This window comes from Bactrocera oleae, chromosome 4 (assembly GCF_042242935.1).
Source record: "Bactrocera oleae isolate idBacOlea1 chromosome 4, idBacOlea1, whole genome shotgun sequence".
In the NCBI taxonomy this organism is placed as follows: Eukaryota; Metazoa; Arthropoda; class Insecta; order Diptera; family Tephritidae; genus Bactrocera; species Bactrocera oleae.
The window spans coordinates 18,606,867-18,624,307 of record NC_091538.1 but is presented as its reverse complement, the minus strand read 5'-3'; the positions used below and the strand labels follow the sequence as shown (position 1 = coordinate 18,624,307).

The 17,441-nt window shown below is 31.9% G+C and overlaps 1 protein-coding gene across 1 annotated transcript in view; it reads left to right on the top strand.

Annotated features, from left to right (window-relative positions):
- The first annotated feature begins 2,290 nt into the window (after nucleotides 1–2,290).
- The window catches only part of Cpr50Cb (Cuticular protein 50Cb), a 42,947-nt gene continuing 27,796 nt past the window's right edge, over nucleotides 2,291–17,441 (top strand). Inside the window, exon 1 of the mRNA XM_014233135.3 lies at nucleotides 2,291–2,736. Coding sequence (XP_014088610.1) covers nucleotides 2,710–2,736 — 27 coding nt within the window. The 5' untranslated portion in view covers nucleotides 2,291–2,709. The remainder of the gene's footprint in view (nucleotides 2,737–17,441) is intronic.

Below are 17,441 nucleotides of genomic sequence, written 5' to 3'. Positions count from 1 at the left end.
CACCAATCTTCCACTACTCGGAAAGCATTTTTGGTAGTAAACTTAGCAGAGGAGAATATTATTACCATAACCCCACTTATCTTTTAACGACACTGATATAGAAGTTGGCGGCCTTAATTATAATTTGGAACAGATTTCCTTAAACAGTTTTTCTTAACTCAAATGTATATGTATGTGAAACAACATTTTCTGTAAGATAAGTTAAAAAAGGTTTTATATTTAGGATTAGACTACGAATGTATCCATATGTTCGGGATGTATGTTAAACACTTTTTAAGAATCTAATTTTTAGCGACTTGGTATAAATGTGTTTTTGTTTTTGTCTTCTTAATATCCACCACCTGAAAAGTTAGTTATGTAATTAAAATTGTTTTGTTAAAATGTTTTTTTTTGTTAAATTCACTGCAAAATTTTTTATTTTTACTCAGCTCATACTTAAGCCACCTATATACTTTAAACGCAAAGCCAAAAAACTTCCATACAGTCAACTCATTCGAATAAAACAATACAGCGCTCGAAAAACTGTACGTGTTCTCATAATATCCAACAAAACAATAACGTAAAACAATCTTTACATATTCCAAGTTAATGAGTATCGCTATAAATATGGGCTTTCAAGGACTTGCGCTGCATACAGAGTCCGAACAGTGTAATATTTATAAAAAAATTAATTGGCATTCCCGCGAGAGAAAGAGCATTATGACGCACAGTGAGCAAAATAAAAAGAGCGCACGCAAATAAGAACAGTTAGCGGATGATGAGCTAAGAATATCAAGCATCATGCAGAGTAAGTGTAGGAGTGCAATGCCGTGCAATAGAATATTAAAATATGTAAATTTCTGTACGCAAACATGCAAGAATAATTTAATTTAACATACTACATATGTATAAATGCACATGCAATATTTGTTGCACAAGAAATAGTTGGCAACACTGCCATTGTTATAGGCAAAGTATGTGCATTGTGCGAGCAAGTGATGCGATCAGTAGATCCATAGCAGTTGCCTTTGATGCAAATTCTATAGGAATCTAACAAAAACCTGTGTTGTTGTTGTTGTAGTTGGCGCTCAGCAAAGAGATTGAGTGGAATATGCGATGTTTGCCATTGTTAGTGAATTAATTTTATAGAAAAAAATCAAAAATGGTTTCTTTTGTTGTTGTAGGTGTGTTTGCCAAGTTTTTGATGCCAATTTGGAAGCAAATTGACGATTGTTGTTGTTGTAATATTTCGCTACTACTACTTACAACAATGCTGATCTAGAAGATCAATTGTAGCGATTTGGCTTGTGTGTGTGTTGGTATGCATGAATGTGTGTGTGTGTGTATGTGCTTGAATCAAAATACCCCTACCCCTACACCACACACTCATACATTTAAATAAGCACAGCGGTTTATTTGAAAAACGAACGGTGCTTTAACGGTGTTCGCTGCGCAGCTGCACGATAACAGCTCTGCCAACGTCGCTGCCGACCGGCGCAGTCGACGGCAAACAGTTCGCTGCACGCTGCGAAGTAGTCAGAAAAGAAGAGCGCACCTACCATGTGAACATTTGGCGGTGAGATGCCTCAGCTGCCTTCACGAACTGCTAGTTGTTGTTATAATTTGCGCTGTTGTTGTCAGTTTTGTTGTATCTAACTGCTAATATGTGCGCTCATGCTCGCTGTTGGCGTTTTGTTACACTTGCTGTTGTTGTTGCTTATTTGTAATTTTTGTTTGAAGCTGTTTGTCGCTGCTCGTTGTTGTTGCTATTGTTTTTTGGTTTTGTTTTTGCTTGTCTTGCTAGTTGCCGCTGCTGAAGCTCAAGCAACACTTCAATTATTTTCATTTCATTTATTTGCTGCTAATATGTGAGCGCGGCATTGTACAACTGTTATTGCTCTGCTTATTGTTATAGCGCAGTTTTGTTGTAGTTGCTTATTGTAGTTAGCTTCACCGGAGCTATGAAGATGAGTGAGCTTTGCCGCCAAGTCAAGTCAAGCCGAGTCATCATCAGTCACTACTAAGGCAACTAACATTCTTGCTGTTGTTGTTGCTTTTGTTTTGGTGCTTCTCTACAACATCTCGTAGATATGGTTTCTTACAGCTAGTTGGCAACGCGCGCCCATTTCAAGCAGCTTATTGATGTTTTTTTCGCATTTTTCCCCCACATCTGCTATGGCTTAGTCGTTGACGCTCATCTGCCACCGCCGCTGCTGCCATCTCTGTGTCGGCTGCTGCGCTTCTCCTCAGCGCGCTGGTGCTGGGGCACTTTGTCGGTCGTTTGTCGTTATAAATAGCGTTGCATCGTCGTGTGGAACCCTAATTCATAGCGATCGTGTGTACTAAAAAGTAGCAGTGCCGCTAAACAAAAGATTCAAGTTGCGAACCCGGTAAAGGAAAATTGCGAAAAAACGTCGAAATTGAAAAATAATTCATTGGAAAAAAATATTATATATACTTTCGGTGTAATTTATCAGCTGTTGCAGCAATAAAACGAAATATTTTTAAAGAAATTCATAGCGTGCGACTAGTGAAAAATATACTTTACAAAGTGTAGTGCAGAACTGACAACAAGCTCTTCAGCTTCAGATATCAAAGGATACTACGCGAGGATATTATATTTTGCAACCACAAAAGATTTCAAACTTTTACTGTGTTTTCTCAGCGTTTTAACCAGTTTCTCTTCAGTAAAAACAATTTTATCCATAAACTAAATAATCGGGAAAAAGTATGTCGCTGAAATCATTGCTGTTTATTGTGAGTACAAAAGATTTTTATTTTTATGTTAAAATTTAAATTTTGAAAAATTTCAATTTTTCTATTTTAAAATTTGTTAAATATTTATCTAGACTTACCTTAGTCTAATTGATTATGTAAACCAAATATGAAAAAATAAACAGTAACAAATAATATAAAATAAATGTAAAGAAACAACATAAAACCAGGAAGAAATTAATATTATATTATGAAATAATTATTAAAGATTTGTTGACATAAAGTTAAAAAAGTTTATATAAAATACTAAAAACAAATTTATAAAATATTTGAAATTGTATATATAAATAAAATAAAAAATTAAGTTGGGAATAATATTAATTATAATTAATAAATACTAAAAAAAAAAGTTAATACTATAACTTTTTGAATTAAATTAAAATTTTTTGCATGAAAAAGTAGCTAATATTGTATAAAAAAATTATATTTTAATGGCTTTCTTCAAGGTTTTAGAAAACTTCTCAAAACAAATCTGATAATATCCAATTTTAAAACATATTTATATAAATTCAAAGTTGAAGATAAAGTAAATAAAAATTTAAAAAAGAGATATTATAAAAGAATCTATAATCTCAATATTACTAACTTTAAAGTTATGCTTTTGTTATATTATAATTAAGAAAAATTGTAGACAATAACAAATAATCAAAATTTAAAATCTTTCATATCTGTCAAATATATTGTATACAATTTATTCAAACTCATTTAGCATACTTAAAATAATTTTAAAAGGGTTTAACATTAAAACGTTTAAATTAAAAAATAAAGCAATGAGGTTTACAAAAAAAATTTTAACTTCTCATAAGTTTGTTGTAAAAATAAAATATTTTAAAAGTAGTTATTTAAGAGTTTTGAAAAATATAATATTTTTTAATTACACACATTGTCTAATACCAAATTATTTCTACATTTTCTATATTCAATTTACTAATTGTCAATGAATTTCCAATTCATTTTCAATTACTACGAAAATTCGCAGCTATTCCGGAAGCTATAAATTCAGTTAAATAAATTCTAATTACTATGAAAATTCGGAGTTAGTCCGAAACGTAATAATTCAGTTTATTATATTAAATTAATTTCCAATTAGTTTCGAAAATTCGAAGTAACTCTGAAATGTATGAATTCAGTTTATTTTATTCAATTAATCTCCGAAAATTCGAAGTTTAATTCAAGTTTATTATATTCAATTAATTCCATCCATTTTTAGTTATCACAAAAATTAGGAGGTACTTCGAACATATAAAATTGTTGCGTACAATTAAGAAAACTATTTTTTTCCGGATGTGTTTTGTAAGATATATAAACCTTATCAGACAACTGCATCAACTTCATAACAAATATTCCCATCGCCTTATTAATATTCTTTTGAACTGCAGGTAATTTTAAATATAACTGAAAAGAAAAAGAATAAACATATATTTTATTAAATGAATATTTTTTTCAAACTACATGTGAATTATCTACTATACGAAGAAGAAACTCAATAAGCTAAATATAACTTCAATAGCCAAAAAGTAAATAATGTATACACTTCTCTAGTTTCGGAACAAGAAATATGCTTTAATGTGTTCAATATGGATAGCAACGCTATTATATACCTTTATATAGATAGTTATGTTTTTCGAATTCTTAGACTTCAATTTGTTTCATCAACTCAACAACTAATTTATATCTACATTTTTTATTTCAAATCCCCTTTTATTTCATTTAGTTATATGCTTTATCAAAATATTTCTTGCTTTTGAATTCTATCCAACAACAAAAACAATCTCTCTATGTATATATGTGTAGCCTTACATAACAACCGAAATCTCTAAGTGGCAAAATGTAGTGTGAAGATGTGCTGATATTATGAAGTACATGCGCCTTGAAGTATGCTACGTGCTACTTACCTTACTGTATTTAGTACGTGTCCTCACTACAAGTAAATTGAAATTGCACAGCTGTCGTACGCACTAGAGAATAGAAAAAATCACGTACCATATTGCAAGGCAAAAAAAAAAGAGCAGGAACATGTTTTGTTGATGACAAATGTCATTAAGTGTAAGGGAGTGATAGTGAATATAAACGAAACAAAAATGTGGAACAAGAAAATTGTATTAAGAAAATTAGGTGCTAGCAAAAAAGATTGTGATAAATGGGTTTGTTAATAAGGTAAATAAAATACATTTTTAACTTTATTGAATACTTCTTAAAAAAAAATTAGTAGTAAAAAAAGACTTTTCTCGAAAATTTCTTGAAAACAATTGCTTAAAGTTTTATAATTATCTACATGGATAAGAAAAAAGACCATATTTTTATGTCTGTATGTATAAAAATATTCCTAATTTAGTCCGAACACCTCCTAAAAACTCGGAGCTACTCTAAAAATCGATATGTGTTCGGTTTAATTACAAAGCTTTTGCTAATTATTTTTGTAGTACATTTTGCACACTTCAACCGTACTCTGAGACCATTCCACAAATTATTTAAAACGTCTTCCATTTTATTGGACTAAAATCAACAATTTTCTTCATTTTGTCTTTATACTTGACCAATTATACATTTTTTTTTACTTTTTACAAGGCATTGTACTCAACTTTAATGCATTGAAATAAAAATAGTATATCTCAGCTTTATTCCAAAAATTCCCTACTTATCTGCAACACTTCGTGTGTTTTTCATTCACGCAATTCGGTTTAGCCAAGCATGTAATACAGCAAATGTTTGCTATAACCTACAAGCATACATTTAAGCGCAAAAGCTTCTGTAGTTGTCGTTAAGTGTCATAAGCACTTGAAAACCGATTCGAAATACCGATGGTGGATAAATATTATTAAAACTTGAAATTGTTTAACCCCAGTTTTTATATTTTTATGGAAACATATTCAGTTACAATAAAAAATGGGTAAAACTTTCGAAAATGAACTAAAAAACCAAAAATTACGTACAGGTTAAATGTGTCGCGTTTGATTTTATTAGAATTTCGCTAACCTAACAACAAATTATGTCCACCGAAAAAGGCTCTTCAGCACACAAGTATTCACAAATGTGTATTTTCTGGCTCTCATCAACCCTGCCAACAACAGCTGTGTATGGATGTACTTTGAGGGGTGCTAATGTCAACTGGAAATATTTGCTTTGCTTCTTTATTGAAAAGGGTGTACATTTTTTATGATGTACTAAAGGATAACAATAGAGCATATAGCAGAAACCTTCTACAATAACAAATTGGGCAAAAACCACTGACAGGCCAAATAAACGATATGTGTTTAAGCACTCGGAAATTTTGCTTGAAACCAGGACTTTAGTTAAATTATTGACATGTTTATCTACATACATAACCGACATGTATGTACATACATATATTCGTACAGGCATATGTATGTTTATGTTGTGAGTGCGATGTTATTTACACTTTTAACACTTGTCGAGCTCACACACATAAAAATAAAAATATAAATTTTGTGAAAGAACTAAGTAGCAACTTTAACAAAACTTTTATTTCGATTTTAGTGCCTGAGCGCTATATGAAAGTCTTGTTACATTGAGTGTTAGTTAAAAAACTTTATTTTCTAAGTTTATCACTCGCAATTAATCAGAGATGCTTTTCATGTTTTTCGGAGTTACTCCGAAAAGTTAAATATTTATTAAACTCCTAAAATATAGATCCAGAGCGTTGTTTATTTGAGATCAAATATTATATATGCGTTACTGCATAAACTAAATGAAGTTCGGAGTTACTCCGAAATTTTAAATACATTAAAATTAGTATTATTTCACTTTAAAATGTATGTTTATACTGTACTGAGAAAAAAATACTACGAATTGTATCCTTATGAAAGCATTCTAAATAGTTTTCAAATATCATAAATTTAACTTTGATATTTTAATTACTCAGAAAGTACAGCGCACTTATCAGTTATTATTAAATGGCAGTGCGAAACATTCCAACCACACAAAAGTGTGCAATACTTTTTACTTCAAAGCGTTATTAAACGTTTTTATAACTAATAAAAATATTGTTAAAATTCATGGGCCATTAGTAATGGATATAGTAGACAAAAGGATATGCTTAAATACGCGAATGCAATTAAATATAGTAGTGTGTTGATCATTTGCATTTTAGCAGCGCGGTTAACCGCCTAAAAGCATGCGAAATGTTAACAAGCAGCCAACATATACAAATTCATATAAATATAACCCAACAAAACCGCTTCAAAGTGGGAACATTTTTCTGTGGTGAACAAAACAAAATGCAGCATATGTAGTAAAAAGGTATGCGAGAAGAATTTTTCAAAATTCAAATATAAAATGATAATATAATGCAAATATAAACGAATAAACTAAAAGTAATTTTTATAGAGAAACTTTATTCATACATTAAGTAAAATACTTTTATGCTGATTAGCTTTTGGGTTAGAAAATATGGAAGTAGAGTAAAATGGCTAAATAGACCGACTATGTTTACGCAATTGGATAGCCAGCTTTATTCGAAGCTGTCTACAGCTTAAGTAAATGCTTAACAAACAATATTTATACGCTTTGCCAATTAGTTTTATTGATTTTAATAAAAGCATTGGTAGAGTTGTTCGAACGCCTAAAGGTATGCTTAAATGGTATTGCCTTAAAATGAAAAAACATATTTTATTGTATCCTTCTTCTAGTTAGTTCTAATTTTTTTGAGAATTTTCAGAGTTACTCCTAATATTAAAAAATGTTTTCTTACACTGTTCAATCTCAGTTTTAGTTATCTTGCTTATTATATCTTATTTCAATACATTTTTAAAAAGATATAAGCCTTGTCTGCCAACCGCAGCGACCACTTAAACAATTCCAACGCGTTATTTACCTTCCTTGGCTTTTGTACAAGTTTTTGACTTTCTCTAACTCAACCTTCTGTGCAATCGTTCTTACAACTTATCTTTTCGTGGCACTTTTACTTGACTTCTTCGTCGACTTTTCTAATACTTATTTCCGCAAACAATTTTCCGCAAGTTTTTCACTGCAACAACAACACAACGCACAAATATCTTGCCTTGCAGCAGCATCGTCAAGCTTGTCTAGACGCCGCCATCACCAAGACCACCACCACCGACAATGGCTGCTGTTAGAACAGACAATTAAAAACGCCCAAAATGCGCGTGCCATCACGTCTTGTTGCACATTGTTATTGCAGCAATGGCAACCGCAGAGTAAAATACTTAATATTTTTTTTATTCGCTCTTTTTTCTTTGATAACGAAGTAAACGTTTGCGGCATAGTCTATGTCGGTCTGTGTCTTTTTTCCGTAGCACTCTTATTTACTTTTGCTAAGGGATCTCCAGCCCGTACACATACAATTATAAATACATGTGAGTATGAGACATTATCCTTGCTAACGATATAGGCAATGTTGCTGCTCGCGACGAAAACGAAAAAAGAACACCGAAAGATTACTAATAGCGGCTGCAAGTGGGCAGTCATCTCCCAAATAAATAAAGTAACCCTGAGCAGTTTTAGGCTTGGCACACATACATAAAAATATAAGTAATTTTGGGAACATTTGGCTACGCTTTTAATGCGATTTTTTTCTGTTTTCGAGTGAAAACATAAAAGTCAGTTTAGACTGCCTCCTGTTTAAAGGGGTCAAGGTGTGTGGCATGTATTGGAATCGTTTAAAAATTGGACTGTCTATAACTGCAAATGTACTTAACGGTACTAATGTGAGTCTGTGTTTGTGTAAGAACGTGTGCAAATATAAAATATTTGCCCTTCTGGCGGCTCACGATTGCAGCCTTTGGCAGTGAAAATGCAGAGTTTTTGCTTTCTTGCTTGCCACACCCAATCGAAAAGCACTTAAAGACTAAGAGGTAAGAAGCAAATACTTACTAGATACTTAGTTCAATTTATTTTATATGCATTAAAGGTGTTGATTAAAAATGTATTCAAGAAAATATAAAATAACATAACTATATCTGTCAATACTTTAAGAAAAACATTAACGAAACTTAACTCAAAGTAAACTTAATTCAAATTGGCAATTCCCAAAATATAATTAAAATATTATTTTCAAAAAAACACTTCTAATTTTAATTAATCTTTAACACCGAAACACAATTCGAAATTAAAAAACTAAAATTTAATAAATAGAACATAAATGGAAACGCAGTTCCAAATAACATAGTTCCATAATTAATGCAATTTAAACAAAAAAATTATGTTAGAATTTCTAATCCGAAAATATTCCGAATATTGTCAGAGCGCTTGATAATCAAATTTTGTACTAAAAAATACAATTTACATCATAAAAAAAATACGCGTACATACATACATTATCACTTCCGTGGTGTTACTAAGTTAAATTAAATTTAAGTTACACATTAGAATATTTGGTACTAAATTAGTACAGAAACTAAAAATTATGTGTACGTTTTATAACAAGTTGCAAGAATAAATGTTATGGCATACCAAATACGACTTCTAAATTGTTTAAAAAAAATGTAATAAAATTTTTATTTTATTTATAACATCTGAATAACCCTCAAAGTAACTATTTTTTATTGCTAAATTGTTGCTTGCTATTTCTATAAACTATTTACTGCTTAATTTTACTTAAAAGACTTTAAAACAACCGTGTTTTTTTCACTTTCCGGAAGTATGCAAACTTCATTCAGCTTCAAATGAAAAGCTTATCGCTTCACTCTTGTTACTTTTAAGTTATTCCGAACTTATCCAAATTACTCCGAAAATTTTCGGAGTCATTCCGATAGTAAAAATAATTAAATGTCATTAAAAAATACACTTGTCGCTTCTCATTTGCTATTTTGTTACTTTTAAGTTATCCCGAACCTTTCCGAATTTCTCCGAAAAAATTCGCAGCAAGCAATAAAACAACTTCTACACTTATTTATCTCCTAATTTTTTAATGAGTAATAATAGAGCTTTCAACGGTAAATAATTCACTAAATTTCCCCCACTGTAACAATTGCGTGTATGTAAATAGCATGCTACAAAACTTTAGTAAGATACTTGATATGTGAAGTGGCAACAATCGCAGTAGCAATAATAGTAATGACAGCCACAAACAGCAAATTCATGCGTATCAATGCGCCCATACACATTTATATACAAGTTTATACATGTATAGATGTGTATTTACGATCATTTTATGGCCGAGAGTTTGTAATGCAACCCACTTAAAAGTTTTAATGCTGCGTGAAAATGCAAAATGCAACAAGAAATGTGCAATTACAATAAATTAAACAAATGAAATCACAATTAATTAAATTACTTAAGTGCAACAGCGTTGGCAATAGCAGCAACAAAAATAATTTAAGCAAAAATGTAAAAGACAAAATGCAAACAAAGTGGAAACGCCACACACAGCGGCAGCCGCAAAAGTGGCTGTGGTTGGCGAGAGTCATAGAGGCAGTGAGCCGGAGTGATGATGAGGCAAGTGCAGTGACTTGGAAAATAATTAGACAACAAATGGAGCAGCAGCCCAAACCAACACACCTGCATAAAGTGTGTGATAAAATGTAGCATCTTCAAAAGCGAAAGCAGCAACAACAACAACGGATCTGCAAAACAATTGAAGTTAGGCTGCCTGAGTTTGCCTGTCAAGACATTTCAGCTGATGACTTTTGCTTTTTCTGTTGCTAGCTCAAAAGAAAATTTGTTGTGTTGAGACATGCAGTAATCTAAGCAACGGCAACAACAACCATGAATAATGCTAATAACATCAACCGCATGTTGCACGCAACAACAAAGCTAAGATACTACATGGCCAAAAGTGGAAGATCCATTGCATAGCCCGCATTTTTGCATACTGCAACGTTTTTCCATGATTCGCATGGGAAATTCTTCATGCACAGTGGGTTACGATGGAAAAGATAAGCATTTTATATGCTTAAACTTTTTGTTTGTGTAAATAATTTCTCCATGCCATTTGCTCAGCAGATATAATGGTTGAAAAATATTTTTGGAGTAATTACAAATATTCGAAGTGCACAATTTCATTTCATTACAATTCTTTAAATGATTACATAAAACATTTAAAAAAAATATAATTAATTTTAAAATGTGTACTAATAAATAATGTACTATATATTCTCAGATTTAATGTTTAAAAAATATTATCGGACACAAATATTTGAAGTACATAATTACATTGAATTTATTTAAAGATTCTAATTGCTTACATAATTAATTTAAAAAAAAATTATTATTAGGAGTTATCGTATTCACATTAAATTATAACAATACTCTTAATTGCTTTTATAAAACTGGAAAAATTAAAATAATTTTATTTTCGGAGTATATATATTATATTTCAGGTTATATTTCTTTTTAAACAAAAGGTAGTAATTTCTACGAAAAGATATATGCGAGTGAGCACAACGAGCACCCACTGCTCAAGAATTTTCGGAGTAATTATATTTTCATTTCTACTTAAATTATTTTTAAGTTTCAATGAAAAATCAAACATTTTTTATTCACAAGTAAATATTTACTATTTATTTTAAATCGTTACAAAAATTAACACCAATTTACCCACTTTCAACCCACTGTGCCACACTTCTCCTCGCCAACACTGGCTGCAGTTTTATTTAATAAACGCATACTTTAAATTCCTCCGGCAGCTAATTCATGCTAAATTGCACTGAGCATAAAGTTGCTAGGGGGTTAGCGCTTTGGGTGTAGGTTTGATAATTTCAGAAAAAGAAGAAGCAGCAGCGACGTATGTGCAATAAATCCCAATTGCCTGAACAATGCAAGCGCAGTCAAACTGATTAAATGATGGAGCGAGTAATTGAATGTATTAGTCACTCAGCCAGTGCGGCATTGCAACAGCGCAATGAGTGGCAATGATGTTTGCCACAAAATGTTGCAACAAAATAGTGTGCAAATTTCACACATTTACAAAAACAAATTATTATGAATTTTCCCAAGCGCAAATTCAAAGCAAATCAAATCATTCGAGTGTTTATTGATTGATAGTGTTGTTGTTGTTGTTCGTGCAGCTGTTATTGTTTTATGATTTGATTAGCTGTGTAGCTGTGCGTGTATAAGTGTGGCAGCACTGGAAAAAATTTATCGAATCGTAGTTGAAGAGCGTGCGCTGACAGTGAGTGGTGTACCATCACCGCCACACATACATACACCAACGTACATATGTACATTTGAGTGGCAATGAGTTACGCGCAGTTTGGTTTGCTGATTCGTCTGTTGGAAATAGCCATGTTCTCGTATGTGTATCGTCGAGTTGGCGCGCTTGCCACAAATAATCAACGCTGCATTGTTGCAGCAAAACCGCACGCATTTTTTACGCCGCACACGCATACATATACACACATACACACAGCCACGCTTGTTTTCGTTCACAGCGTTACACCAATCTAGCTCAACCACTCGGCAAGCCACTCATAGTCTTCCATTGTTTTTGTTACTGTTGCTGTTGTTGCTACTGTTGTTCCTGTTTATGTTTATTATAACTTCACTGTAGCTGCTGCTTTTGCTAACGCTACTGTCGATGACGATGATGAGTTTGAAGTGGCAAGTGCAAATTGCCAAATTTCTGTGTGTGTGTGTGTGTGTGTGCGCTGCACTGCTAACCACACAATGGCACTTTTATGATTGACAAGTGTGGGGCGCTGCGTTGGTGGTGTCGGTACTGCCTAGAAGGTGGGCGCCGCGATTGCGTGAGTTTGTGGCGCGTTTGAGCCGTCTCTATTACAATAGCTTGCAACACACTCTGCGGCATTTGTATTGGGAAATTGCATGGATTTCGAAATGTATACACACACATGCGTATTTAGATTATTGACAGCAGTACAGATGCATATTAGTTTAAAACTCGTACACCACACACACATATACATATTTTTTTTTACTTTTTTTTATAATAGGGGGAAGCATCGAAAGCCGAAGTGTGAAATTTTAATCCTCCTCCCATCTTATATCTTTCTCACGGAACCACTGGACTAAGTATTACTTTATAGTAGAGATTAGTCTCCTCTATAGTACGGCCCGACTGATGCCTAATCTGTTGTAAGTGTCTTAATCTTGTCATAATCAGAGCTGACGCTTCGCTGACAGCTTTCCATGTAATAGAGGACTCACAGATAGGTGCTGTCCAATTTTCCACCATGACACTACCGCCAAGTGTAGTTTTCAGATTTTCTCTTATGCTTGAGAACCGAGGGCAATTATAAAAAACATGTTCAGAGTCTTCTACACTGTGATTATTAATCTAGCATATGATTTTGTGTTTAGCGCCTGGTTCCATATTGGAGCCGCAAACAGTATAACTGATCTCCTCACCCTAACTATTAAACATCGTCGGCTGGAACGCACACAGCCTCTATTTGCCATCATTCTAGATAAATTATTATAGATTTTATTTGCTTTACCCGCCGTGTTTTCCAAGTGCTCTTAAAATTTTAGCCTCGAGTCGAATATTACACCAAGATACTTCATCTGTGGATGTGAAGTTATCTGACATTCTCCTATGGTGAGCGATATTTTTTCTTCAATTTTCCTGGAGCTAATGAGCAAGACTTCTGTTTTCTGCTCAGCCAACTCTAGAATTTGAATATAGTAATATATGAATCTACACATATATGTGTATCGGTATGCAAATACATTGGCAATTATTTTACGTTAATGACTTCAGCAAAACTAAATGTGAAATTTTAATACCGTTATACATATGTATATACAAATATGTTATTAGCCACTTTGGCACTGCCATTGAAGACTGCACCATCGCTTAAAACTCTTGTTATAACATTATTTTTCTTTTATAAAAATTTTCAAATAAAATTTTATAAAAAAAATGTTAATATAGATGTAAATCAACAAGGAAAATAATTAAAAAATTTATTTTTGAAAATTTGTTTCAGAAAAAATTTAAAATTTTTTCTTTTCAACCTCTCATGAAAATTTCAGAAACTGATACATTTCATTTTGCTTAGTTTTTTCCAAGTCTTTCGAACAGAAACTTTAAAACCAATACAATTTAATAAAAAAAAATGTTAGCAATTTGTAATACCATTTCTACAAATTAAAAATAAATTTTTGATATTTTCAGTTTTTTTTATATATTTTTATACTCTCGCAACCTGATGCTACAGAGTATAATAGTTTTGTTCACCTAACGGTTGTTTGTATCACCTAAAACTAATCGAGTTAGATATAGGGTTACATATATATAAATGATCAGGATGAAGAGACGAGTTGAAATCCGGGTGACTGTCTGTCCGTCCGTCCGTCCGTGCAAGCTCTAACTTGAGTAAAAATTGAGATATCTTTATGAAACTTGGTAGACATGTTTCATGGTACCGTGAGACGGTTGGTATTGCAGATGGGCGTAATCGGACCACTGCCACGCCCACAAAACGCCATTAATCAAAAACAAATAACTTGCCATAACTAAGCTCCGCAATAAGATACAAGACTGTTACTTGGTACACAGGATCAAATTAGGGAGGGGCATCTGCAGTTAAAATTTTTTTTAAAAAAGTGGGCGTGGTCCCGCCTCTAATAGGTTTAATGTGCATATCTCCTAAACCGCTAATGCTATAATAACAAAATTCACTGGAAGCAAATGTTTTTAGCACTTCTATTGACGGTGTGAAAATAGTTGAAATCGGGTGGCAACTCCGCCCACTCCCCATATAACGGTACTGTTAAAAACTACTAAAAGCGCGATAAATCAAGCACTAAACACGCCAGAGTCATTAAATTTTATCTCTGGGATGGTATGAGATGACTTTATAGGAACCGCGTTCAAAATTAGACAGTGGGCGTGGCACAGCCCACTTTTAGGTGAAAACCCATATCTTGAGATCTGCTTAACCGATTTCAACCAAATTCGGTGCATAACGTTCTTTTCATGTTTCTATGTCACAGTGCAAAAATGGGCGAAATCGGATTACAACCACGCCTACTTTCCATATAACACCATTTTAAATTCCATCTGATTATTTCACTTTCCACTATGCAAATCAGGCAACAATGACTGTATCGGGATAAAACTTTGCGTGAATAATGCAATTAAAGTATGCCACCTTGTGGCCAAAAATTGTCTAAATCGAACCAAAACTGTTTAAGCCCCTAAGTACTAAATATGTGGACCCCAGTGCCTATAGTTGACCTTCTACCGAAAATATCAGTCAATCCACAAAGAAATCTCAAACGAGTATACTATTTGACTTTGCGAGAGTATAAAATGTTCGGTTACATCCGAACTTAGCCCTTCCTTACTTGTTAAATTGTATTTTTTTTCAAAAAATTTGTAATTTTTTAAACAAACATTTTTTATACTAGCAATAGTTTTTTAGCTCATTTGTATCGTATGAAAAAAATACGAACATTTTTTGCTATTAGTTTATAATAATATAAAATTTAATAAAAAGAATTTTGAGCAGAATTTTTTTAACTTTTTTGAATAAAATTTTAGTGAATATTTTTGAAATTACAACATTTTTCAATGTTTTCTAATTTTTCAATTCTTTTTTTTAATTTTTGTTTTCTTTTGTTCAAATTTTATAATATAGAATATTATTTAAAAAAGAAGAGATAATTTTAATTTTTTTATACGTTTTATTTTAGGTGATATATTCAATTTTAGTATTTTTTTAAATAATTTTTGTAATTAAATTAAATTTCTTTTCGAAAAAAGTTTATTTTAATAATATTTATTTTAATTTTTTTAAATTTGAATAAAATATTTTATTTATTACAGGTATACGTACCATATATTACTTCTACAAAAAAAAAATTTATCATCCCTAACTTTTTTACTATTTATAACCATTTAAATAAAATTTTCTGTACTAGGTATAATTATATAAATTTACTTTTTTATGTAAAATACTCTTTTCTAAACAAAAGCTTGCAAACCCTTTTCGATGAAATTTGTTTCGGATTTTTGTAAATATACATCTTCCGTTAATTATAACGCTACCAAATCAATCAGACATATCACCTTTCCAACTAATTGCCTGCACTGCAAATTCTAACTCAAACAGCAATTCTATTTTTTTGATTCGAAATCAAATTTCAACATCTACCCTGAAATGCGGTCATTTTTTCGCTCATTTACATGCAAACACGCAAGCAATTGCTGGCGTAGATATCATTAGCGCCGTAATATTGCCACATGCAACATGCATCAGATTTCTTGCCACAGCTTCGCGTAAGTTACGACACCAAAGGAAATTTGTAATATCAAAAACCAAAAAAACCCGATACAGACTGCGGCTACACGTGCTCACATAAGCGCACGTACACATAGGCAAGTGCTGTCATAAAGAACAATAATATGCGTGAGATAATTCACATTAAGAACACTAATGGTTGCATAATTAATATACAGATATGTATGTTTCTCCATGCATGCATAATTTATAACTGCATTTACTATAAATATATGGATATAGTATACAATATGCGAACATGCATATGTAAGTATGTATTATAGCTGGTAGCTTTTATGGCTGCGGCTACTGGTTTTCGTTTATCTTTTGTACAAACTTTTATTGGTCTCAGCCGCTTATGACTGAGGTGTCAAGCATTTAGTAGCGATACGTACTTAGTAGACAGCAATATACTTATGCCTATTAAGGTAGTTATGTGGCATCATTGTTCTAAACAATGAATTTTGTAGCATTAACTTTCATATGTTCTCAGTGCCTTTTTGTGTAACTTTTGTAATAATGTATGCAAATATGAAATTCACTTATATTAGATATATTTATATATTTCGGCCGCGCTTGCTTAGAACCACGTTGTCACATAAAAATGTTATTTGCAATAATAATTATGAACCTATTTATGTATACTATTAGTTGCCACAAAAAAAAAACACATTAATTTTAGCTGCACCAAACCTATGATACCCTATTTCTTATAGCAATAAAGGGTGTTAAGACATCTTTTTATTGATTTCGATCGATCAGTTTGTATGGCAGCTATATGCTATAATGGTTCGATCTAAATAATTTCTCTGGAGGATTCTTGGATCTTGGTACTAGTTGCTTAAAAACAGACAGACGGCCATGGCTAAATCGACTCAGCCCATCATGCTGATCATATTCGTATATTTTTTATAGGGTTTTTGACTTTTCCTTCAGCGTGTTACACACTTCATGGCAATAATATACTCCGTTCAGTGTATAAATACAAAAATCATAAATATAAGTTTTCGAATATTTCTAGAAATTCAATTGATAAAAAGTACTAAAACTGCATTTCGGGATTCCGAAATTTGTGTACAAAAATTAGAAAATGTGTCGTTAAATAACTTTGAACTTAACAGCTAAAAATTGTTAACACACAGATTTACTCTGGGAGCCCGAAAACCGGTATTGAGTAAAGGAGCTTAAATATACTATATGTAGTGTCACGTTTACAAATAACTTTGAAAAATTATAATTATTAACTTATATACCTGAATTTTTTCCAACGTAGAAATGAATAATTTAATCTTACATTTCTCTATACTCAAATAGAGGTGTTTGGTTTATTTATTAAATTTTTAAATGGTAACCCTCCTTAAAAAAAATTTTGGGATGATCAAATATTTATCGGAGTTATTGAGCCATAGCTTAATAGGTAAAAGTAAATATTTACTTTATTTTTAATTATTTTAAATGTGTAGTTTTAAAATTTTTCTATAAATGATGGCAACTCTAGTGGAAAATATTTCGAAATATCAA